Source organism: Sorex araneus, chromosome 8, assembly GCF_027595985.1.
Source record: "Sorex araneus isolate mSorAra2 chromosome 8, mSorAra2.pri, whole genome shotgun sequence".
In the NCBI taxonomy this organism is placed as follows: domain Eukaryota; kingdom Metazoa; phylum Chordata; class Mammalia; order Eulipotyphla; family Soricidae; genus Sorex; species Sorex araneus.
Window position 1 is genome coordinate 24,974,502 of NC_073309.1, and position 21,870 is coordinate 24,996,371.

A 21,870-nucleotide genomic window follows, 5' to 3' on the forward strand; every position below is an offset into this window, starting at 1 on the left:
GCTAGGAAGGGAACTTGACCAACAGCCCTGGTGGGCACAGAAGTCAGGACAGGCTGGCTATTTCCTGGCCGATATCCACTTTGGTTCTAACCAGGAGATGGGCACTCACAGAGGCCTTTAAACTGTCTGTTGACTGAGACCTGTTAAGACAAGGTTACAGGGGACTGCTGTACAGAACAGAGCAGCGGGGATGACAGAGGGAATGAAGGAGCTGTGAAGGGAGGAAGGAGTAAGAGAATCATGGAGTAAAGTCTTCAAACACTATTCACAAAAATGACCTGACAGCAGCGTCTTGAAACAACAAAGATTTTATTTTCTTTCTTGCTCAGGGTACACATGGTCAGGCGTCAGCAGGGGTCTCTGCTCCACGTTGTCCTCAGTCTGGGACCCAGGCTGGTAGAGCTTCCACCATCTGGAACATCATTATGGGGATAGGGGAAGAGAAGAGAGGTGAATCAGATACTGACCATGAAGACCCCACCCGGAAGTGATGCATAGCCCCGCCCATGCACATTTCACTCGCAGAGGAAGTCACGTGCCATCCTCCTGTCCTGGCCCGGAGTAGAGAAACTAGAAAGTTGGTACTTGCCCTGACATCTACCACTTGGAGCAACTCGGGATCTTGGGTGTGGAAAGAATCTCTCTACACAGGTGGATCTCTCCAGACAAAGCCAACTCCAAGGCCTATAGTTTGCAAGACACAATCTCCTTCCATCTCAGCTTTGTTCCTTTCCATGTGGAACTCATGATCAGATTTCCTAGTCCCAAGGCTCAAGTTCAATGGTAAAGGAAAGTCCCTACCTCTCTTTAGTTGTCATACAAATGTTAGGCCTCAATTCAGTGGACCTAATTGAGTGTCACACCTTCTTGGACAGATCACTCAGTCAAGGGTGGTGGGATGTCCATTGGACCTGAGCATAGTTCTAGTCTGAGAACCAGACAAGAATGAACTTCCTCAGAAGTATCTGGACCTAGAGGAGGGATGGCTCCTGAAGGACATTCAGGATACTGAGAAAGAAAAGATGTCAAAATATATGCACAAATCCACACGTGCCCACCACAGGATGGAGACTAGCTTCAACCCAGTGACCTCCCAAGTGTTCTATAAATGAGCTCCAGGGGCTGCCTGCAATGGATGATGTGGAGTTCCCAGACTCCACAGGACACTTTCAGTGAGACGAGTATGTTTCATTTGAGATATAGTCGCATAATTTTGTATACATATGTGACTCCAAGTAAGATTTCTCTGGAACCAAAAGAAAAAGTGATTCTATTCGTTTAAAAAGATAAATTAAAGGGCAGATACTTAAATGTCTCAGATATTAGAGGCTAGAGAGATAGTATATCAGGTAGGGTGCTTGCTCTGCATGTGGCCAATCCAGGTTCAATCCCTGGCATCCCATGTTGTCCCTTGCCCACCGCCAGGAGCGATTCCTGAGTGCAGAGCCAGAAACAATCCCTGAGTATCTCTTGGTGTGCCCCCCAAATCCAATCTATAATCAATCAACGTTGCTCTATGATCCCACATCCTCAAAGTAGACAAGAGTCAGAAAGATCTATAGACTTTTTTTCTCATTGGTCACGTGCCCCTAAGCTGCGAGGTAACCTTGAAAAGTGAGCATCTGACACAAGGAAACAAAATGATCATATACGGCCTGGACGTAAATTGTTCTTCTCAAGAGTGTCAGGCATATTTCCATCCCGAACGAAACTGGGACTTTCCTTTCAGAAAGAAAAGAGGGAGGAAATGGTGTCACTGCAATCAGCCATGCTAGCATGATCAGATCTCAGGGAAGAGTCCTGCATGATTGAAGCGGGTCTCTTGGTCCTGTTGGTTCCTCTGCCAAACTGTGAAATTCACCTATGATAATCTCATAATAATCCTGTGAGCGGTGCATCAGACACTGACTTTTATTTTTATTTTAGTTTACTTCTTTTTTTGGGGGGACCATATCCAGTGGTGCTCAGGATTTACTTTTGGCTCTGTGCTCAGGGATCACTCCTGGCAGGACTCTGGGGAGCCATCTGCAGTGCTAGTGATCAAATCCAGGCCAGCTGCCTGCAAGACAAGCACCTTACCCCGCCCCCCCATACTGTCTCTCCTGTCTCTGATAGTGACTTTTTAAGCAACCACCAGAATGACATATCACCTTGATTATATCCCCTTCACAGATGAGGAAACAGAACCTCAATGATGAATTAAGTACCTATGGCCACACAACTCCTTAAGTAAGTTTTTTCACTCATGTGTGTCTCTTTGTTTTGGAACCACGACTGGCAATGATGCTGAGGGCATACTTCTGGCTCTGTGCTCAGGGATCACTCCTGGAGGCAGTGCTGGTGACCGAAACCAAGTCAGCTGCATGCAAGGTAAGAGCTTTACCCATTGTACTACCTCCTCTTGCCCAATATCCTTATCTTAGACTTTTAGCACAGAGTGTGTAGAGCACTGATGGGGGATGGAGTTTTGAGCACAGACCTTTCACATGTAGGTGAAGGAGGAAAGATAATGAGAAGGGCTTTGCCAAGCAGCAAGATCAGTGTGTGCCCAGGCCTGGAGATAGGGCAGCATGCAGAAATGGTGAGCTTCCAGGCATAGGAGGTGAAGTTTGAAGGAAAATCACATTTGGGAGTTTTGGCCGTACAGTCACTGCACTGTCATTGTCCTCCCGTTGTTCATCGATTTGCTCAAGCGGGTACTAGTAACGTCTCCATTGTGAGACTTGTTGTTACTGTTTTTGGCATATCGAATATGCCATGGCTGGCTTGCCAGGCTCTGTCGTGCGGGCGGGGTGCTCTCAGTAGCTTGTTAGGCTCTCCGAGAGGGACAGAGGAATCAAACCCAGGTCCGCCCTCATGCAAGGCAAATGCCTTAGCCACTATGCTATCACTCCACCCACGAGGGCAGTAGGGATCCAGAAATGATTTTAAGAATGGGGATGAGGGGCTGAAGTGATAGTACAGTGTGTCGGGGGGGGGCTGCGAGGGGCATTTGCCTTGTATGCGGCTGACCTGGGTTCAATTCTCAGCATCCTATATTATTCCCTGAGCACTGCCAGGAGTAATTCCTGAATGCAAACCCAGGAGTAACCCCTGTGCATCACCGGGTGTGACCCAAAAAGCCCCTCAAAAATGGGGATAATCATCACCTGGGCAGAGAAAATAAATTTTGGGAAGCAGGACTGGAGCTGGGTGGCCCCAGAGGAGTCCTGAGCCGCTGGAGGCCTGGCTTACAGTGAAGAAGGAAGGAAGAAGAGAAGAGATTCAATAAGGAAAGCATGACGGACGCTGAATGCACCCCATCTGAACACAGATTGGATCAATGAAAGAGAAAATTTGGAGAGGCTGTGGAAAGCTGCCCACTGGTGGTGCATTGGCTAGGTAGGACATGAGGAAGGGCATCCCAGGTTGCTGGCTCTGTCATTCTCTGTCACAAGCTCTGGGCACTGTCATTCCACCTGTCATTGCACTGAGAAGGCCTGGGGCTCAGGACTGGGCTTGGGTCTTCAGGCAGTCCCCATGACAGTGAGGACAGCACTATTTGGGCTGAGTAACACCTGTTATCCTCCCTCACCTGTCTCAGACAATATTCCTGCACCCTCAGATTCAATTCAGGACAGACTATGGGGTACAGAAATTAGGTCCTGTCCGAACTCAAGATGGCGTTTTGTCGTCTCCTCAGCCTGTGTCCTTGGGAAGTGCCTGCTGCTCACCCCAGTCCCTGGAGCCAGGCCTCAAGGAGCACAGACTCGGGGGCATTTAAGTGCTTCATCCACTCAAACAACTCTGCACGGAAGAGTAAGCACCCCCTCAAACAGGGACCAGTTTTGCAAAAAAAAAAAAAAAAGAAAGAAAGAAAGAAAAAGAAAAATTAAAGACTGTTCAACTAGGTTTGAAGGCATCCAGGGAACCCAGCACCAGAATAACATAATGGGCTGCTTGTGACAAAGAGGTGGACAGAGTGCAGAAGCAGGTCTATGTGTTACAGAAACATGTGCAAAGATAAGGAACTGGTGCAGAGCTCACAGATGTGTCCTCTCTTTAGGACAAGTGGGCTCCTAGTCCTATTCAGGGGTGCCTCACTGTGTAATGAGGCACATGCTGGCTTTGGGGTTGTGCCTTAATGAGTAACTTCCTCAAGCAAGTCACAGACATGCTTCTATGCATCCCAATCAAACTCATCATTCCTTACTGTGGTGGACCTTGGATCCAGATAATTTGAGGCTCTTACCCAAGGTCACACAGCTGGTACACAACAGAGGTAGAATAAACCCCAGTTTCCCCTGGATCCCAAACATACACAATAGGCTCCCCCTTGATCAGAGGCACATGGATTACTACATGGAGAGGAATTTATGAGGGCTGGAGTAACTGAGAAAACTCTAGAAGGTTCAAGAAGCACTTTAGTTCAATCATGAAGGGCAAATGGATTTAGTAAGCAGCTTGAATGCTTGTTCAGAGTTGGAGGAACTGATGAAGGGTCTTGGGTAGGGAGAAAAGTATATGTGACTGAGCCCAAGACCCCCACAGGGGTCCCCAGAGGAAGGACCCAGAGCTGAGAGAGCTCTCGGTAAGGAGCTTGGAATGACAGGTGGAAATTGGTGTTTAGAAGATTCTGGAAGTGAAGTTTTGTCATGCTCCAGCAATCCAGCCTGCCAAGCCATTTCCTGGCTAACATGGTGTAAACACAGAAATGGAGGGCCAGAGTGATAGTACAGTGGGTAGGCCATTTACCTTGCACGCGGCCAACCCGGGTTCATCCCCGGCATCCCATATGGTCCCCCCAGCACCGCCAGTAGTGATTCCTGAGTGCAGAGTCAAGAGTAACCCCTGAGCATTGCTGGGTGTGAGCAAAAAAAAAAAAAGATGGAGATGGAACGTGGGGAGGGGGGTGTCAGGGACAGAGCCTTCTTCAGGAGTGATTTCACAGGCCAGGTGGGAGAGGACAAGAACCTGGGGGTGTGGGTAGGGGAAATGCATACATTTGGGAACAGAATTTTGTGAACATCCCACCCCATCCCTCTGCTCCAATATCCTACCCCTTTCACTAAATTCTGGGTTACTTCTCCTCAGCAGCATCAACGCATTAAGAGGGGGCCCTCTTGGAAGTGCTTATGGGACCAGGGGATTGAACTCAAACTCAGAACTGCCACAAGCCAAGCATGAGCTCTAGTCGTGTGAGCCATGTCCCAGCTCTCAGATAACACGTTAAGCTTAGCAAATAGCAGGCTCCGTATTCTTCTCGAGCAAACTGAGCTGTGAATAAATAGCCAGGAGAACCGCAAAGGGCTAAAGTCACGGAGGACAGTCAACTACTTCCGGCTCCATCTTTGCACTGAAAGGGAGTCAGGCATTCCTACGTAGTATGTTCCTCCTGACACCTCTTTTAGCAACTGAGTCTGCAGTGCCTTCATTTCTTCACCTGTAAGACAGGGATCAGGGTAGTACCTATTCTATAAGGTTCGACAAGGCTCAGCTGAGGTCCTTTCCTTAAATCTCTTAGTACAATCACTAACAAAAACGAAGAGCTTGGAAGGAAAGTAGCTATTATTAGGGATACAAAATAATTGCTGAGGTAATATGTTAATCCTTTAACTACGCTATTAGCAGCTTTTTTAGCAAGGGAACTAGTGCTGGAATTCTCCAAAGCCATTTCTTTTATCCCCAAACTGGAGACGGGGCCTTATGACTAAGATATTTCTGAAGATGAAACAAATTCCACTCCATTCAAGAAGTTATGAGTTGCCATCCCTCCTGCAATGAAGGTTGCAAATTATAAATTGATAGAGAGATAAGACAGACAGTAAATCATGAAAGCTGAACATATTTGCCTTGTGTGAAGACTTGATTGCTATTTTAAAAAAAGAAAGAAAGCAAAACCTGTTCTCCCTCCACAAGCCCCTGCTTGTGTGACACAAGTCCATGGTGTCACCTCTAAGAGTTTTCATTATTCAGCACTTTGGGGAATGAGTGATTGATGTAATTAAAGTTATTGGTAAAGAAAGACTCAGTTACCCAGGAGCAGATGAGTCAGCAGAAAGTTTAAGTAATGAAATAATGTTCCAAGAGTTATTCTTAAAATAAGCTTAAAAAAAAATCTGGAGATATCTTAACCGTGGCTGGTCAGCAAAACGATGTGTAAAGTAGTTAAGAACTGGAGAAAACACAGTACCCGATTTCAGAAATTCCCCAATAACATTTCACAACCTCAGCTTCGTATTTGTCTGAATTTGCTCATTTTACAGTCATTGAAAATCAGATATGACTGTTTCGAAATTCCCATTTCTATGGAAAAATACAAACAAGCACGCAGGCCTGGGATCCACTTGCTTTTCTTTCCATCGGTGTTTATCAAATGCCTAGGACACGCGAGTTTTGGGCTCCATGTGGATGCAACGTGCACTGTCTGTGCCCCCAAGGACCAGGCTCCACCCGGAGTCCTGGAAAGGATGCAAGGGCAGGAACCCTCCCAAGGAAATGTGTCTCTAGCGAGCAGATGCCGTGTCTTGGGGTGGAGAGGGCAGAGAGGGCAAGTTTCTCAAGTGCCTCCACTGAACATTTGGCTGAAAAAGGGCACGAGAAGGTGACCTGAGGAGGGGCTGATGTTTGGGAAGGCGGGGGTCGGGGGGAGAAATGTTCAGTGTGGGTCGTGTTGAATTTGCATTGTTTGTGGTCCTGATGGCTGGAGAGGCACTTCCGGCAGAGCAGGGGTGAGTGCCGGGCTGGATGGCAGAGCTGGGGCGCGGCAGCACCATGGAGGGCCTGGTGAGTGATGGCACATTTTCCAAGGCAGGATGAAAGCCCACCTGATCAGAGGCCAGAGTGACAGCACAGCAAGCCTTTGCCTTGCATGTGGCCGACCTGGGTTCGATCCCTGGCATCCCATATGGTCCCCCCCCCAGCACCACCAGGAGTAATTCCTGAGTGCAGAGCCAGAAGGAACCCCCTGAACATTGCGGGGTGTGACCAAATGAAAAAAGAAAAAGAAAGAAAGTCCACTGGATAAGCTGACAGTCCTCACCCAGGGAGAAAAATAAGGGCCTGCAGGTGGGGGTGGGCTAGGGGAGGGCATGCTGCCTTGAGGGACGCAACTGTGAACCGCACTGCCCTGCCCCACTTGCTGGCACTAGATCCAAGTGGCTCTATGTCACCGCTGGGGACTTTAGGAAGGGGGTGGGCTGGGAGGTCCCGCTGGCGAAGGCGACATGCGGGTGTGCAGGGGCAGAGAGTTCTCAAAGGAACATGGCTTCTCCCCCCTCAAGCCCACAACCCCTCCAGATTTTACTCAGGGAAAGGGATTCAGGCCTTGCTGGCCCAGTGGGGGTGGGAGGGGCAAAGGTGCAGTAGGGGGTGGGGTGGGGCAGACTGCCCTCAGACAGGTGCCTCCTCCCGGGTGCTCTCCTGAGACTGGGTGAGTGTGCTTGGACTTCCTGTGGGTTCTGGGGAACAGGCTGGAGATCGGAGGCAGCCCTCCTACGCTCCGTCAACCCTTCAGCTCATAAGTGAGTTGCTATATCTCTCTGGGCCTTGATTTGCATGTTTGTAAAATGAGCAGCTAGTGTTTTCCAAGGTGTGATCAGCGTCTCTGGGGATAGAGAGATGATCGAGGGGCCCCCATGCCTGAAGGAAGTCTGCCAAACAGAAGGAATGGGCTGAGGAACCCTCTAGGAGAGAAAGAAAACCCCAGAGATGCCATTGAGCTTCCAAGCCTAGGAACCAAGAACGTCTGTCCTTCCTTCCTTCCTTCCTTCCTTCCTTCCTTCCTTCCTTCCTTCCTTCCTTCCTTCCTTCCTTCCTTCCTTCCTTCCTTCCTTCCTTCCTTCCTTCCTTCCTTCCTTCCTTCCTTCCTTCCTTCCCCCTTTTCCTCTTCCCCCTCCCACCCCCCCTTTTTTAAGATAATACCCAGTGGTGCTTAGGGCTCACTCCTGGTTCTGTGCTCAAGGATCACTATGATAGTGCTGGGGGTGGCTTGGGGGGACTCATCTGTGGCCGGGGATCAAACCAGGCCTCCCAAATGCAGTCTTTGCACTCAGTCATCGATAGAGCTGTCTTTCTGGCCCCTAATTCATCTGTTCTGATGCTTGGTTTCTGTGGATGGCAAGGGATGCTCGCATTTCAGTTACTGCAGCAGCACAATGCTCCCTCAGGAACAAATACTTGGAGAGAAAATGTGAAGAAAATTAATCTGTAGATGACAGTTATAGGCTGGAGGGTGGGGCTGGAGGAATATATTCTGAGCATCGTGGGGCAAAGAAAGGGGCTATTTCCTTGCAGTCTCAGGATCAATGGACGCTTTCTTAGACATTCTTTTCCTGTGTTCTAGAAACTATTAGGCCTTTACCAGGTTGAAAGAAAACATCCCAAGGGGAAAAAAAACATTAAAAAAAAAAGATCTGGTGAGAAAAACAACTCCAACCGACCAAAATAAACCAGGTCAATAATTTTTTTTTTTCTGCCACACTTTTCGTGAGAGCAGAGAGGTGGTGTTTATTCTAAATGAGCCCTTTCTCCCAGTTACCACGAAGCCGGTCTATGTGATCCAGGAAATTCAGACCTCAGCTCCCAATGAACATCTTTGCACATATGAGTACTGGGGGGAAAAAAAGCCACCTATTACCACAGGCTTTGGATTTAGATGCTGAATACAAATAGAGGGCAAACAAAACAAAAACAAAACAAAATTCCCTGTGGTTGGGCCTAAAAAAATAAAAAAAGTCTCAGAAATGACCACCATGTGGTAAGTCTGAAGTCAAACTGTGTTTGCTGGGACACTGTGCAACTGTGAGGTTATTCGGAATCTAGAGCAAACAGATGTCTCACTCTGCTTGAAAGATTCGAGATGCTGTTCCCGAGGGCCTCTGGGCTCCCTTGGGGACAAAGCCACTGAGAGTTTGACAGAAAGAAGAATAACAAACCCAAGCTGAGGACTATCATACTGAGAGTCAAGAAAAGGAGAGTCGGTCAAGCTGAGGCACTAAAAACAAACAAAAAAGACTTCCCCATACAGTAACAGAAAACACACAACTGTGGGCGTTGCCACAGCTCAAATCTTTTAGGGGAGTTGTTTGGAACATGAGGGACAAACGAAGGTTTGTTTTGTTTTTGTGGTGTGAGATCAGTGTGCTTGGACAGATGATCACTTCCCGCAGCAGAAATGATAACCATTTCCAATAACCGTCTTTTAGGGATGAAAAACACCGGCTTGCGGGGGCCGTTGGCGGGTGTTTTCCTCACAGTCTGGCTAAGAAGGCCTCGCCTGCTATTTCTTAACATATGGAGGCTGGAGCAGGCTGTCATTCCCAGTGCTGGGAGCTGGGGAGGACGGCTAAGCTATCTTCTGGTCCAGCCTAAAAATATCTTCCTGGTCAGCCTCTCCCAGTGTCTGCTGGTCCCCCTTCCATGCTCACTCGTCACTGTGAAAGCTGTTTCCAGACCCATGTATGTCCCTGAGAACCTGGCCTGGAGGAGGCAGAGTGGAACCCAGCCTTAAAGTTATCCTACCCTAGATTCCAATTGTCTTCTGTCTACAAACTCACCAAGGCAGTCTACAAACTCACCAAGGGCAGATCATTGTCACTTTCTGAACTCAGTTACTCCAGAGGTTGAAAATTTAAAAAAAAATTGTTTTAATTAAATTTAAAAAGCAAGCCATACTGGACAAATCTGTGGGGAGATGGGGCGGCTGGAGAGCTGTGGGTCCATGGTTTCAGAAGGAAGAGGTGTTCTCCTCGAAGATTGCCTCAGACACTGGGGACCGGGCCACTGGACACCTCACATGTTCACTAAGGCAACTCCTTTTCACCAAGGGGGTCAGGTCAAAAGCACCACCTCCTTTACTCAGTTTGGAAAAAAAGGTCATATTTTCCTTTCCTGCTTAACATCTCAGCAAATGGCACCCTCATGACTGTGGGCAAGCAGGTCCAAAGGCTTGGAAGCATCCAGAACGTCTGTCTCTCCTCTCATCCTCTGCAGCCAACTCACCGGCAAAGCCTGCTGACTCTCCCTTCAAAATCTGTACCTTTTTCCTCACCTCTCGACCTGCCACCCACACATCTGCCGCGGCATCCTCACCCTCCAACAGTCTGCCTCTACCCCTCTGAATCACAGCAGAGACCCTGTCAACAGCCCTCTCCCAGCCTGCCTTCCTCTCCTTCGAAGGGACCCCTTGTACAAGCTGCTGTTACGAGATGAAGTTGCCTTTGCTCTACCCTGATTCTCTTTCTCCGAGGCCTTACTCTTGCTCAAACCTGCTCTCATTCCTAGCGATCTTGGTGCTTGCTCTTTCCTGTGGTCCAGAACCCTCCACCCTCACTAGTCTTAGTACTGACTCCCTAACTTTGTCCTGCTCTCTGTTCAAATCCCACCTGATAGGGCTGGGGGACGCTTCTCCCTAAGCCTCACGCCCCCTTCCAGCTCCTTCCCTACATGATTCTGCTGCCATCCTTCACTCCTGACAAGTTGTTGGCAGCCACACTCGCTCCTACACCCATTTTGTTAAGTGCTAAAACGCCAGTGGCAGGAGGTCACCGATTTTGTGTGGTTCCTGGCTGCATCCGTGACGACGGTGCAGTGGGAAGACTTGGATGCTCAGGGAGCATGTGAAGGAGGAAGATAAATGCCTGTCAGCCTGAGTGCCCCACTAGAGAGGTTAATACCAAGGTCTTTTGGATGCTCTGCTCCAACGGGGCAGGTCCTGGGCCAGGGGGCAAAGCAAAGCAATGGAGAGACATGGCTGAGGCCACGCATAGGGGTAGGAAGGCGCCAAGGGGAGGTGAAGAAGCTGCTCTGCACCAGAAGTTTTTGCTTTCTCACTGGAGATCAAGAAGGAGTTCAAAGGCCCTGGGGATCAACTCCAAATTTACAGGTGCCTGCAGATAAAGGGGCATTTTGAGTAAGAGGAACTCTAAGTCAACCTGGGGGCTAGCCTCAAGTTTGAATATGCGCCCACCCAAGGTGAGCCCCCAGACAGATCCACTCAGCTCCACAAACTCAACTCTGATCAGGTCACTCCATGGGCTATATCCCTTCTCAAGTCTCCCAGTCTCCCCCCACCACCCCCTCCCCCCAGCCATGATGTCTGAGGTCCGCCAGGGAGAGGAATACTAAAGAACATGGGCTGGGTTCTAATAGGCTCTTCCCTTGAAGACCCCATAGTCTCTTCCCTCTGGAAGTTGGGGAGTGTCCCCAACAAAGTCATTGGAGGACAACTAAAGGCCATCCATAGAGTCCTCACAAACCCACAGGACCAATCTTCTGGATGACACTGAGGTTCTGAGAGCTTATTTAATCTGTTCAAGGACACACAGCTTAGCTGCTGAAGTAAGACTCTTTCCCTGTGTCCTATGAACCCAGCCAGGAAGTTATAGTATCCCTGGAAATCATGTCTCCACCTCCAAGATGCCTGGGGTGCCCTGGGCACGCTCAGGTCCCATCAGAGGACAGAAATATGCTGCCCCTAGTCCTGGCCTCCAGCTAGACCCCAGACACAGACCTGCAGGGGGCGATGGTGGCACAGCGGGAGCCTCCCCCCTCCCCCCCAAGTTGGGTCGTCCTGCAAGAAGCGGCTAAAAGGTCAAAGCAAGTTCCCAGAGCAGGTGCCCGGTGCCTGGGGAACCCCTCGGGTGCCTGGGGAACTCCTCGGGCCCCTAGCCCCCAGCCCAGGCTGAACCCCAGCTGTGTGAGCGCCACCGCCAGGCCGCTGGTGCGGACCAGAGCGTTCCAGTCCTTGTTTGATGAGCAGCGGCCAATAAATTCATTAATCATCATTTTATGCCTCATCAAACCCCCTCCAAGCCCCTCCATGGGAGTTACACAAATTAGCCCCTGAAAAGACAGTAATTTCAGTTTAGCGAGGTAAGTGCTTTCTGATGGGCTCCGCACACAGAGCTCCCCTGACAAGCCAATCCATCAGCGCGTCGGGGCTGGGGCGCGGTCTGGACGCCGGGACCCGGCCTTGCGCAGCTAGCCTCGGCTGCTCGGTGACCAGCGTCGGCCACTGCTAGAGCCTCTTGCTGCGCCTCCTTTGCACGCATCCTCCGCGCGCCGGACCGTGGCACCGCGGGGCCTCTGGCCCTCAGCTACCAATCACTTCCCTGGCCCTCCCGAGCAAGACACCATAGGGGGGAAACCGAGGCCCAGAAATGGGAAAGCGGGGGCGGGCGCGGGGCGGGGGGGTGTTATTAATCCTCCCGTGGGAGGCAGGGGACGACCCGCGGGCGCTGATGTTCTGAACTCGGGTCCCTCTCTCACACACACCGTCGCCTGTCTGGGTTCCCGACACGCTTGGATCCGACACCCCGGAGCGCACGGCATTGCGCGCAGACTGGAGAGCGGCGGGGCTCCCCGCGGATCACGAAAGAAGCCCGGGTTACCAAAGGGGGCATCTGGGAATCGAGAAGGGGGGGCGGAGGAGCTTCGGTCTAAAGCTAGGTTCCCCGGGAAACTGGTGAGGGGGATGACAAGGGGACGACGATTTGCTTAGTCTTTTTCGCGGCCCGCGCATTTTATGCAACCGCCACGTGGAGAGAGAGACCGGGACGGGAGCAAGGAAAGCTTGCCTCCGAATGCGCCCTGCGACGCAAGCCTGGAGCTCTGGGTTAGAAAGGAAGGGAGAGGACGCCGGGGACAACGGGCTAGGGCTGGGGTTATTTGCAAGCGAGAGCCGACGCTTCACCCTCTCCTGTCCTGGTGCACGAGGCCCCCACCGGGGTCACCGCGAGCGGGCAGGGCCCCGGCCAAGGAGGCGAGCAAAGGCTGGAAGCCCAAGCTGAGCCGACAGGCCGTCGTCGCTTCTCCGCCATGGGAGAGCTAGAGCGCCGAGCAGCGCGCAGCTCCTTCATTAGCTTCCCCTCCACGCGGCGCTGCATGCCTCGGAAAATAAGTTAGCAAACGGGGAGCCGTTTATCTCTTTTATCTTGGGGCCTGATCCAATTAAATAAGTGCACATTTACATTTGCATCCATCAGGCGGGAGCGCTGAGAGCCCAGGGTTTGCTCGGAGCAAATAAAAGCAGATTTCACTGGGAAAAAAAAAAAGTGGCGTCTGGGTGCGCGGGGGCTCGTCCCGGCGCCGGAAACGAGCACGGCCCCGCGGGGTGGCCTTGCGAGGCTGGGGGTTTGCTGCCCAAGGGAGAACAGAGACCCCCCTCGCCCCCACCCGAGAGGGCAGTCAGCACCGCTGGGTGCAGGCAGAGCTCCGCAGCGGGTCCCTGCGAAGACCTTCGGTTAAACCACAGCCTGGGCCCCACCTGGTGCCCCGGATCGAGGCGCATTTAGCAAGAAAACGAAAAGGTGATCGGTTCCGGTCAGGTTACAAAGGGAGACCGTGGGGTGGGTCCAGAGACAGTTCGGCAGTTTGGCTAGTTTGGGGAAGGTCCCGATCGGACCCAGATTCTTCCCTTTTAGAGGCCCAGTAGCGAAAGCTGCGAGGAGCCAGTCGAGGGGGCCCGCCCCGGGCTTCCCCGCCGGCTAATGCCTGCTGCCCTAGAGGGGCGACCAGTTCATAGATAGCCCCGTTCGCCTTTCTGGAGGAGAGAAGGTGACCACCTCCTGTTTTTGCTCCGCGGTTCTCATTTTTAAAGCTGCTTTCGAAAGAGGAGAGTTTGGAGCATTATTGGCACGCACTTTGGTTTTTCGTTCGGTTATGCTTGTCCTAGAGGTGTCCAACCCCCAGGTCCAAAGCAGAAACGGTTTTGGGAGGGGGGCACAGTGGCAGGGTAACCCCGGGATAAGCCGCGCAGCCAATTAAGCAAATCTTCAGGGTCCGGGGTCGCCGCAGCCAGGAAAGGGCAGCAGCAGAAGCCCAAGCGCGCACCTGGGTGGCGTGGGAGTTGTCGCTCTCAGACCGAGCAGCGCGTGGCTGCGGCGCCCACGGTCCAGGCGGGTCAGCCGCTGGCCGATTTCTCCATTGCCTGCAGCCTGCTTTCTGAGACCGTTGTCGGGCCCTGGTACTGGTTTTAAACGCGGGCCCTGCGGTACAAATCCCCAAAGCTAAATGGCTCCTGGGTCCCCAACTAGGCAGATGACTGTGAGCTGCTCAACTTTGACCGACTGAGGAGATGGGAGCGGTGGGGTCCAGAGCTAAGGCCCGGTAGCGGCCGGGGGCCACCAGCCCGGTCCAGTCTAAACTCGCCCTCTACGAACAGCGTGACACCCTGGGACCAGTAGGCGGCGCCCTGGCTAAGCTGCGAACCAGACCCGCTGGGAGCGCAATCACATTCCTATCACTTTGGGCGCTTTGCAAAGCGCTGTTCTCTACCTCTGCCTGCGTGGGTGCATAGTTGTGTGTGTGTGGGGGGGGGGGGCACAGGTGGTCCATGAAGCACCGTCTGTGCTGAAACACACTCGACCACCGGGCCGCTCACCCCCATAATCCAGTCTCTGAGGAGGGCTGCACACATCTGGGTTGGAGGGGGGTTGGAGAATAAAAGACCCACCCCCCTGGAATGTGCAAACCCGGAGGCCTTCTTGCAGGCCTTGCACCCAAACATTGCGAGCTCTGGCACCCCAAGTCAGGGAGTGCGAAGGGGAGAGACACCCCCTTACACGCCATCCCCTCACCCCCAATCCCGCACACTTTCCAGGGCAGTCTCTCCACACCCGTGTATTGTGCCCTGGGGAATTAACTCTTCGATGCTCAACCCTAAATACCACCACGATCTGATTCAGCTCCTCACCAAGGGGGAAGAGAAGGAACGCAGCAATTAGTTCCTGTTTGGCACTGCCTGGGGCGGGACAGAGCTAGCTGACTGCTTAGACGTCCTCCCTGGAATCCCGCGACCCCTGTTGCCTGGAATTTGGTACCCCCACCCCTGCCCCCAGGCTCCTCTATGCTAAACTAGGTGCTCCTTAGGTGCGGGGCCCAAGCAGCCATCCTGCCAGGCGCAGGTGGGTAAGTCCGGCGCAGCTCAGCACCGAGGTTTCCTGGGCTCTGCCTCGCGCACCCTCGAGCTCTCGTCTAAACCTTCCTACCAACCCGGAGCCGGGCTCCCTCGGGAAGGTTTACCCCAGCGCCTTCCAGGCCTTCATCGCCAACATGGCCTAAGACCCATGGCCCGAGCTTGAGGCTCTAGGAAAAACTCGGGTCCCTGTAGCTAGGCCACCATCTCTGGGAATAAACGAGAGCGACGTTTACTGAATGCTCTGAGCCATGATCTGCTCCTCAAGTCGACCCTCTCCCACCCACCCCCGCTCCCCCAAACCCAAAACACCACTGGTCACAGAAACCCAGGTGTGCAAAAGAGAAAACCCCAAACTTCACTGGGACTTGCGTTCAAGACGAAGTATGCAAAGGAAGTCCTAGAGCCAGCCGCGCCGCCCAGGGCTGGAAGGATGCGGACAGTGGGACAGCAACGGGGCACCCTCGCACCCTCCTCCCACTCCCCGTCCTGGCGGTTTTCTCTCCCAAGCTTGGGGACTCCTGCTGCCGCCTCTGTCGACGGCGAGAAGTGCTCAGGGCTCCCCAATGCGCGGTCTCCGTTCCCAGGCGGCCCCGTGGGCTTTGGGCTCGCAGCCCCCAGTTTCTGCTACCCAGACCCGGGAAGCCGGCGCTGCGTCATTTGCATATTCCCGAGAACAGGACGAGGCCTGTACTTTTCTTATTTCAAATCTTTGGACAAGGGTCTAAGTGATAGTACAGCGGGCAGGGCGCTTGCCTTGCACCCAGCTGACCCGGGTTCGATCCCCGGCATCCCATATGCTTTTACCCAAGCACAGTCAGTTGCAATTTCTGAGTGCAGAGCCAGGAGAAATCCCCTGAGTACCCCAAAGCAAACAAACAAAAAATAAAATAAAGTCGTTGGGCAGGGTTTAGGGCCAGTGTCTTCAAAACCCCGCCGAGTTGATGTTCTCCCTTAAGAAAAGGGAACTGTCTATTCTTTTTTCTTTTTCTTTTTTTTTAAAAGCAATGGCTCCTGGGGTTACATATTCAAGCTGGTGGGGGGCAGTATTGGTTGTGAACCGGACTGTGGGTGAGGAGAACTGGGGGGGGGGGTAGGGCATGTCATCTCTGGAATTCAATTGTTTTTTAAAATCATTTATAATTAAAGGGACAAAATAAAATACGATCGTCTCATGCATATTTAATCATTCACACTTCCAGCTTTGAAACCATTTCCCTGCGTGAATTTTCTCACTCATTTAAACTCTGAAGTCGACCGCTGTTTGCAAAAACATCTGGACAATGCAGCTTTCAAACTTGTTTTAAATTCGAAAAGCTGAATGCAGCTCTGTTGCTCTCTCTCTCTCTCTCTCTCTCTCTCTCTCTCTCTATTTGGTTTTGTTTTGCTTCGCTTTAATAGCAAAAGTGAAAACTGAATGAAAGTTGGGGGGATGAGTCTAAAAAAAAACAAGCGGGGTTCAAGTCATCTTGAGTAGAAATGCAAATATGTGCATTTTGATTTAGCCTAATTAAACCCGTGTTATGTGCAAACACACCCTCTCTCCACTCTGGCTTGGGTTTAAGAGAGCAAATTAATTCCCTCCATGGGATATACTTTTGCCATAAACCCGCCCCTCCCCTGGACCACCAAAAATTTCCCACGAATCAAACACTCAGGTGGTCCCCTTTTCCTGCATAAAAGGGAGAAGCGGGGCCATTAGGGTTTCCCGGGGTTCTCATCCTCTCTGGGGATTGGAGACACATTCTGACTTTTCATTTTTAGATGAATCATGTGGAATCAAAAGAAGAAATCAAAATCTCCAAAATTCTTCTGCCGCCTCTCAGACAGGAAAAGTGCTGGAACACCCATCAGCCTGCTGAGTTCACCATGGCCTCATCCTCCAGTCAAATGGCTGAAACCGTGAAAGGCCACTTGCCCCCCAAAGGGAGGAGGAGTCCCTGCGGGGGTGAAGGTGGAGTGGGGGTGTCCCGGGTACGTTCTGGGTTTCCTTAGCTTATCCCAAGCGCCTGTGGTGCTCCCTCCCCCACTGCCGCCCACTCTCCAATCCCTGGCGCTGCCAAGTGCAGGCTTGAAATTCGGGACAAGTGTGACACCTACCTGTGAAAGGGGGGAACCGTCCCCTCTTGGGTCCCGCGGTCCCAGGCCCGCGGCTGCGCGGGAATCTGCCCCGCCGCCTACCAGCCCGCTCTGTCGCGGATGGAACGAACATTCACTAATTTAATCAAATCCAACGAAGAGATCAATGCCTAATTTTGAAGGGGTAGAGAAGGCAGCGCCTTGGGAAAGCTTTCTCCTTGGCCTCCCCGAACGCTCCCCGCCCGCGTTAGTCCACAGCACCTTTGAAATAGTAATAAGGGCTAAATCCGGCATAAAATCGAACTCATTAGCAAAGTTCACCAGCTGATTGCTTTGCATAAAACACGACACTGATTGGAAGTAATTAGGTTAAGCGATGGCGCTGGGGTGCAGAGTGTTTCTAGCTGCCTTTGCCATGTTGCCTCCCTTCTGGGCACACACTTACGTCTCTCTCCTCTTTCCTCCGGGCCCACTCTCCCCCCCAGCAGCCCCCAGTCAGTGATCAAATCTGCATTCAGGGTAGCGCCAGGCTTCCCCCAGCTTGAAGTCTAATTATGGCTTCTCCCTGCTCCCCAGGTTCCCAGCAACCTTTCATTCCCCCAATTCGGAAAAAAAAGTTGCCATTTGCACCTTTTGTCCAAGGCGATGGACAGTTCATTGAGGCTTCTTAAAAAGTAATGAGTGGCTCTGATTATGTTAAAATCTGTTTTAATTAAATATTTCGCATTTACAAAGGCGGCTGCAGTTTCTTTTACTTTTTTAATCTAAGAGTATAACCTGTTTCCCTTCCGTAATAATACTTTAGCTCATACCCAGAAAAATCAATAGGTGTAAAAAATTAAATTAAACTTGTATTTTTAAACTATGAAACACTTTGGGGGGAACACAAATGTATATATTTATATTACAAAAAAACATTAAATGCCTGTACAGGTGTCTTATTTTCATAATTTACTTCAAAGATATTGAATTATCAATTTAAATACAAAAATGCTACATTAAATATACAGAATAAGATTTAATACAAATCCTTTTTTTTTAAAGTTTTTCTTTTCGGGTGGTTAAGACATTTTTATGTGTCGGAGATGTTTACATTTTTATGCCTTCCATCTCCATGAACTATAAACTTTTTAATAGGAGGGATAGTGTTTTTTTTCTGTCTCTCTCTCTCTTTCTCTCTCTCTTTCTCTCTCTCTCTTGCTCTCTCTCAGTTGATGGAAATATAACCGCCAAGGCCATGATTTTATAATAAATTAGCAAAGTCCGGGACCGCCGCAGCCCGCGTTAAATGTCGGACATACCTTTCTTCAATTCATAGGGAGAGTCTTTGCACAGGTCTAGCTGGGACTGGCTCCGCAGCATTTTCGGGTCTTTAGCCAAAGCGTCCGCTCGGTTCAACACGGTCTGGTTTAATCCATTGAAATGCGAGCCCGGACCGGTTGTGGGGCCAGGCCCAGGGCCCGGGTGGCCGTGGAGGTGTCCGAAGGATCCATAGTTCGTGTAGCCGGGATAGAAGGGCGCCGTGTAGTAGAGAGGCCGGGACAACACCGTCCCGCCTGGAAAGGGACACTGGGCCGAGGGCGAGCGCGACGGCGCGGGGCCCGGCGACGCGCGGCTGCCTGCTAGCGCTGGCCCGGCTCCCGGCCCGGGGCCCGGTGGGCACGGCGAGCCCTCGCTCCCGCCGCCCCCGTCCTTGACCTTGTCCGAGGAGGTGGCGATCTCGGCCAGAGACCACAGTTTGGGCTTGGCCAGCACCGCCTGCGGAGGCGGCGGCGGCGGCGAGTGGATGACCGAGGGCCCGCCGGGCGCCGGGGGCAGCTCTCCCGCGGCGGGGTGCGGGCCCGGGGCCGGCGCGCCCGAGGAGTAATGCGGGGCGGGCTCGTCCGCCAGCCGCGCCGCCGCGGGCCCGGCCGGGGAGGGCCCGGCGGCGCGGGGGGGCCCGGGCAGAGCGTCCAGGCGGCCCTCCGAGGGCGGCTCCTTAAAATCCGAGTCGCTGAGGCTGCCCTCGGTCTCCTTGCCGGCGGGGGTGGGCGGCCCCTGCAGCCGTTCGCAGCCCGCAGCCGCCTTCTGCTCCGCGCCTCCTGTGGGCGAAACCCGGGTGGTGAGAGGCGCCGAGGTCGGCCCGCGGGGGGCCCAGCTGTGCCCGCGCAGCCCAGGGCGAAGATCCGTCCCGACCCGCCACCTCCCGGCCCCGCGCGCCCTCCCCCAGCCCTCCCCGCCAGGTTCCAAGCCCCCTTCACTCGGAGACTCTCCCCGCCGCGCACCCCTTTCCCGCCTCCACCAACCTGCTTCGGGGCCCTCGGGGTCGCCCTTGTCCTCGGGTTTCTGGGGCTCGTCTTCGTCGTTCTTCTCCAGGTCAATGTTCTCCTCCTCCTCCTCGTCCTCGCTGCGGTTCCGCGGCGTCCACGTCATCTTGTTCTCCTTCTTGAGGCGCCGGCGCGCGTTGGCGAACCAGGTGGACACCTGGGTGAGGGTCATCTTGGTGATGATGGCCAGCATGATCTTCTCGCCCTTGGTCGGGTAGGGGTTCTTGCGGTGCTCGTTGAGCCAGGCCTTGAGGGTGGCGGTGGCATCGCGCGTGGCGTTCTTCCTGTATGCGGGGTCCCCGTACGGGTAGGAGCCCAGGGGCGCGGCGTAAGGGTGGTACCCCAAGGAGCCCGCCATGCCGGGCGTGTGGTCGTAGGGCGATCCCTGTGGGGAATAGGTAAAGAGAAGGTGAAGAGGAGGTCGTGGTCCCCACTGCCACCTGGGCGACCGGAGCAAACTTTTCCCTGCACCGGCGGGGCTGTGGGCAGCGGAGGCCGGAACTCTGGCTTCCCTCGGGGGTACAGCTGGAGCCTCGATCCCAAGGGCAACCCCTCCCCCTTCTCAGAAGGCAGCGGGGGCGCCAACTCCTGATTAGGGGTTCTTGGTGTATGTGTGTAGGGGGTGGGGGGTGTCCTCAAAGCCGTCCCAGTCTCAGTGCCACCGTGCAGGTCTCCCGCGGCGCAGCTTGGGTCACGGCTGTGCCAGGCCCTGCACCCAAAGAGGCCTGAGCGAACTCAGGGAGTCTACGGTGAGCTCAGCGGCCCAGACCGCCGCTCTTCAGGCCACCGGGAGGAAAGGGGTCGATCAAGCGAAGTCAAGGCACCCCCTGCCCACTTCCAACCCCCCAGAGAGAAGCAAACCAAAAGCTACGCCTAGTCCCAATGTACTCAACCCCTGCAAAAGTGTTTCCTCATACCGAAGCGACGGCGCTTTTCCAGAAAGCACACCCGGCCGAAAAAATCCCGGATGCACCGCAGATCGGCCGACTTTTCAGAAATTTAATACTCCCAAATCGGATTGTGAAGATAGGATTACGGATTTGCAACATTTTGGAGGACTAATTAAAGGCGAGGCCAAACACATTTACATAGACTTAGCACGCCTCTGCTCTGATTTCAGGTTCATTTCTTTTGAACTACTTTTCTTCCCCCCCCACCAAGAGCAAAATCAATGATGATCATGATCATCATCATGATCCTCATCATAATAGAATTTGCAGGCGGGCCCTGCCGCTCACGTTTGAACCGCAAAAGGTGCTCTTTAATTGCAGCGACCTCTCGCACCCCCTACCCCCCCCCAAAAAAGAAACCTTTCCTCCAGCTCAGCGACCCCAGCAAGGCGAGGCTCTCTCATCTCCGAATAACTCCTGAGCTCGAGGCCCGGGCGAAACCTAGCAACACCGCCGCTCAAGTTTGCACGGGCAGCGAAGCTTGGCCCGGGCCGTCCGCGGGCGCCGCCGAGGCCCGGGTCCCCCCGCAGCGCCCGCCCGCCCGCCCGCCCCGCCGGCCCCCGCGGCCCGCGCCGCTCGCGCTCACTCACCACGTACGAAGAGAAGGCGGCGGCCGCTGCAGCCGCCGGGTCGGCGCCGTACTGGAGGTGCGAGTTGTAGCCCGGCGAAGGCGCCGTGAAGGCGGTGGAGCCGGCGTAGGGCGAGAACGCGGAGCCGGACGACGAGCGGCCGAGCTCATCGGTGCGGGGCCCCGAGATGACGCTGGTGCTGTAAGCCGGGCACGAGTAGAGCGCCAGCGAGGCGGACGGCTGGTACAAGTAGCCCTGCGGGTAGGACATGGCCACACACGGGCATGGGGCGCGCCGCTCCGCGGCCGCCAACGAGCCGGGCGGCGCCCTGCTAGGGCGAGCGGGCGGGCACCTGGCCTCCGGCTGCCCCGAGCCGCCGCTCCTCGGGCCCCGGCTCCCGGGTTCCGGCCCGCGGCGCCTCCTTGCTGGCTTCCCGCGCGCCTCTGGCTGCGACCGCCGAGCCCCGCTGCTCTGCGCGCCTCGCTCGCCCCGGATGGCTTTGCCTCCCCCCCTCCCCACCTCCTCCTCCTCCCTTGCTGCTTTCTCTTTTTTCCCCCCTTGCTCTTTGCACTGGGGGGCTCTGCTTTTGGCTTCGCAAAGGTCCTGCCAAGATGCTAAGTTGGAAATTGAGGATTCTGACGCCTTGTGCGCGCCCGAAGCTCCTCCTTCCCGGGGTGTAGTCGGTGGGAGGACTGGCAGGAGCCTCTGGGCGGCCGCAGCCAACCCGGCCGCCAGGCGCGCCTGGCCCTCTCCCTCTTCCTCCTCGGCTCCCTCTCCCGCTCGCTGGCGCTCCCCTCGCCCCTCCCTCGCGCCCGCCTCTCCAGCGCTGGCCCTCCTCTCCCCCCTCCTCTTTTTCTCCCCCCCTCCCCTGCCCGGTCTCTCTTCCTCTCTAGCTTTCTCTCAGACTCTCGAGCGCCGGCCCCAGGATGACAATCACATCCCAGGCGCGCCGAGCTCCAACTTTCTGCCGCTGCAAGAAAGTCCCGGGTGGAGCAGCGGTTCCGACGCACGCACGGCGGGACCCGGTGACCACGGACCGCCGACTCGGGAGCACGAAGGCCACGAAGCGG

General features: G+C 53.8%; 1 protein-coding gene across 2 annotated transcripts; it reads right to left on the reverse strand.

The window, feature by feature from the left end:
* Positions 1–292: 292 nt before the first annotated feature.
* Positions 293–21,318, reverse strand: IRX5 (iroquois homeobox 5). Of its 2 annotated transcripts, XM_055145836.1 has the most exons (4): positions 20,822–21,318; positions 19,261–19,666; positions 18,277–19,056; positions 293–412 (listed from the first exon to the last, which is right to left on the reverse strand). In XM_055145836.1, exons 1-4 carry the CDS (start codon positions 21,068–21,070, stop codon positions 348–350), a joined length of 1,500 nt encoding a protein of 499 aa, XP_055001811.1. In that variant the 5' UTR covers positions 21,071–21,318; the 3' UTR covers positions 293–347. The 2 variants fall into 2 exon arrangements, with proteins under 2 accessions (XP_055001811.1, XP_055001812.1); XM_055145837.1 differs by lacking the exon at positions 293–412 and having other exon boundaries at positions 17,680–19,056.
* Between the last annotated feature and the right edge of the window lie 552 nt (positions 21,319–21,870).

Excerpts from the sequence above, each read along its gene's own strand:
- IRX5 (XM_055145836.1), bottom strand. The coding sequence starts at position 21,070 with ATGTCCTACCCGCAGGGCTACTTGTACCAGCCGTCCGCCTCGCTGGCG. Across the intron at positions 19,667-20,821 it reads CCGCCTTCTCTTCGTACGTG|GGATCGCCCTACGACCACAC; the intron begins GTGAGTGAGCGC and ends TATTCCCCACAG. Across the intron at positions 19,057-19,260 it reads CCCCGAGGGCCCCGAAGCAG|GAGGCGCGGAGCAGAAGGCG; the intron begins GTTGGTGGAGGC and ends TTTCGCCCACAG.